This window comes from Phodopus roborovskii, unplaced genomic scaffold, assembly GCF_943737965.1.
Source record: "Phodopus roborovskii unplaced genomic scaffold, PHOROB, whole genome shotgun sequence".
In the NCBI taxonomy this organism is placed as follows: domain Eukaryota; kingdom Metazoa; phylum Chordata; class Mammalia; order Rodentia; family Cricetidae; genus Phodopus; species Phodopus roborovskii.
Genome location: NW_026126418.1, coordinates 19,857,944 through 19,859,782, shown reverse-complemented (window position 1 = coordinate 19,859,782; position 1,839 = coordinate 19,857,944). Strand labels below are relative to the sequence as shown.

At 35.9% G+C, this 1,839-nt stretch overlaps 1 protein-coding gene across 1 annotated transcript; it reads left to right on the top strand.

The window, feature by feature from the left end:
• Nucleotides 1-370: 370 nt before the first annotated feature.
• LOC127222302 (olfactory receptor 1020) lies at nucleotides 371-1,324 on the top strand. The gene has a single exon (XM_051184311.1). The coding sequence runs from the start codon at nucleotides 371-373 to the stop codon at nucleotides 1,322-1,324; it is 954 nt and encodes a 317-aa protein (XP_051040268.1).
• Nucleotides 1,325-1,839: the final 515 nt, after the last annotated feature.

Genomic DNA, 1,839 nt, shown 5'->3' with positions numbered 1-1,839 from the left:
ATGGGTCATGTTTCTTCACTTGTAAGTACTAGGCATACAGATTTACAAATTTCTTTATCATTAATAATGAAAGCAGTTATATCCCAAAAATAGTTCATGAAAAACACAAATTCAAAAAAATGTTAAATCTTTTTAAGGCCCTCAGGGGCCAGTTAATAAGATTCAGATATAAGGCTTATTATGACTTGATATCAGTTCCAAGAGACTTTTGACTATAGTATTAATATTTCATTATTCTGTAAAAATTAGTATCAAACATCAATATATAGTATTTGTGTTTTTGCCATTGCATTTTTTAATTCTTATATTAACTATACTCTACATTCATCTAAATAAATGCAATGTTCTAACTTCCTGTGTTGCAGTACAGATGGTCAGAACCATGAAAGGAGTCCAAGACAAAAATGACACAGAAGTGACAGAATTTATCCTCTTGGGGCTCTCTGACAATGCAGACCTACAGGGCTTCCTCTTTGCCCTGTTTCTGGTAATTTACATGATGACGCTTGTGGGTAACTTGGGCATGATAGCCTTGATTAAGATTGACCGCTGTCTGCACACTCCTATGTACTTCTTTCTTAGCAGCCTTTCTTTTGTTGATGCTTCTTATTCTTCTTCTGTCACTCCTAAGATGCTGGTGAACCTCATAGCTGAGGATAAGAGAATTTCTTTCAATGGATGTGCTGCCCAGTTCTTCTTCTTTGGCTCCTTCTTGGGAACTGAATGCTTCCTGCTAGCCATGATGGCATATGACCGCTATGCAGCCATTTGGAGTCCCTTGCTGTACCCAGTTCTCATGTCTGGAAGAATTTGTTTCTTGTTGGTGACTATTTCATTCCTAGCCGGCTTTGGCAATGCAGCCATCCACACAGGGATGACTTTCAGATTGTCCTTTTGTGGCTGTAATAAAATCAACCATTTCTATTGTGACACCCCACCCCTGCTCAAGCTCTCTTGCTCTGACACTCACATTAATGGCATTGTGATCATGGCTTTCTCCAGTTTCAATGTCATCAGCTGTGTTCTGATTGTTCTTATTTCTTACCTCTGCATCCTCATTGCCATATTGAAGATGCCTTCTGCAGAAGGAAGACACAAAGCCTTCTCCACCTGTGCCTCCCACCTCATGGCTGTCACCATCTTCTTTGGAACAATTCTTTTCATGTATTTGCGTCCAACATCTAGCTACTCAATGGAGCAAGACAAGGTTGTCTCTGTTTTTTATACAGTAGTGATTCCCATGCTTAATCCTCTCATCTATAGTTTAAAAAATAAAGATGTGAAAGAAGCAGTGAAGAAAATCTTACAGAAACATATGCTTTGAGGCTAAGCTCCATGTATTCACCTTATATTGATTATTGTTGTAAATTTTTTATGTTTTTTAAAATAACATACTTGTTTAAAACTTTCTGTGGAGGAGCATAGATGATTTGAGTTAACATTCATTTTAATTTCCTACTGTATTATATGTGTCCACCTGTAACCCTATGATGAATCAAAACAATACTTGTAGGTATTAAAGTATTGGAAATTATTTGGCATTGACTCAAATTTCAATTTACAAATTTAGATAATTCCAATTGCTCAATTTGGTGCAACATACATGTGTGAATATACATACATGTGTTTATAATTCTCTGTGTATATGAAATCTTCCTTTTTTTACAGATTATTTATTTTAGTGTCTTTTGTTAAGTTTGAAACAAAGAGATTTTTGCTTTTGATATGGTAATTGGAATGTATTATCAGAAAGAAAGCAGGATTTGGGGGGTAGGTTGAAACATGGTGAATGACATTAAAGAACTCAATGGATTCTACATGGAGTTCTGTTCTGGAACT

Excerpts from the sequence above, each read along its gene's own strand:
- LOC127222302 (XM_051184311.1), top strand. The coding sequence starts at position 371 with ATGGTCAGAACCATGAAAGGAGTCCAAGACAAAAATGACACAGAAGTG.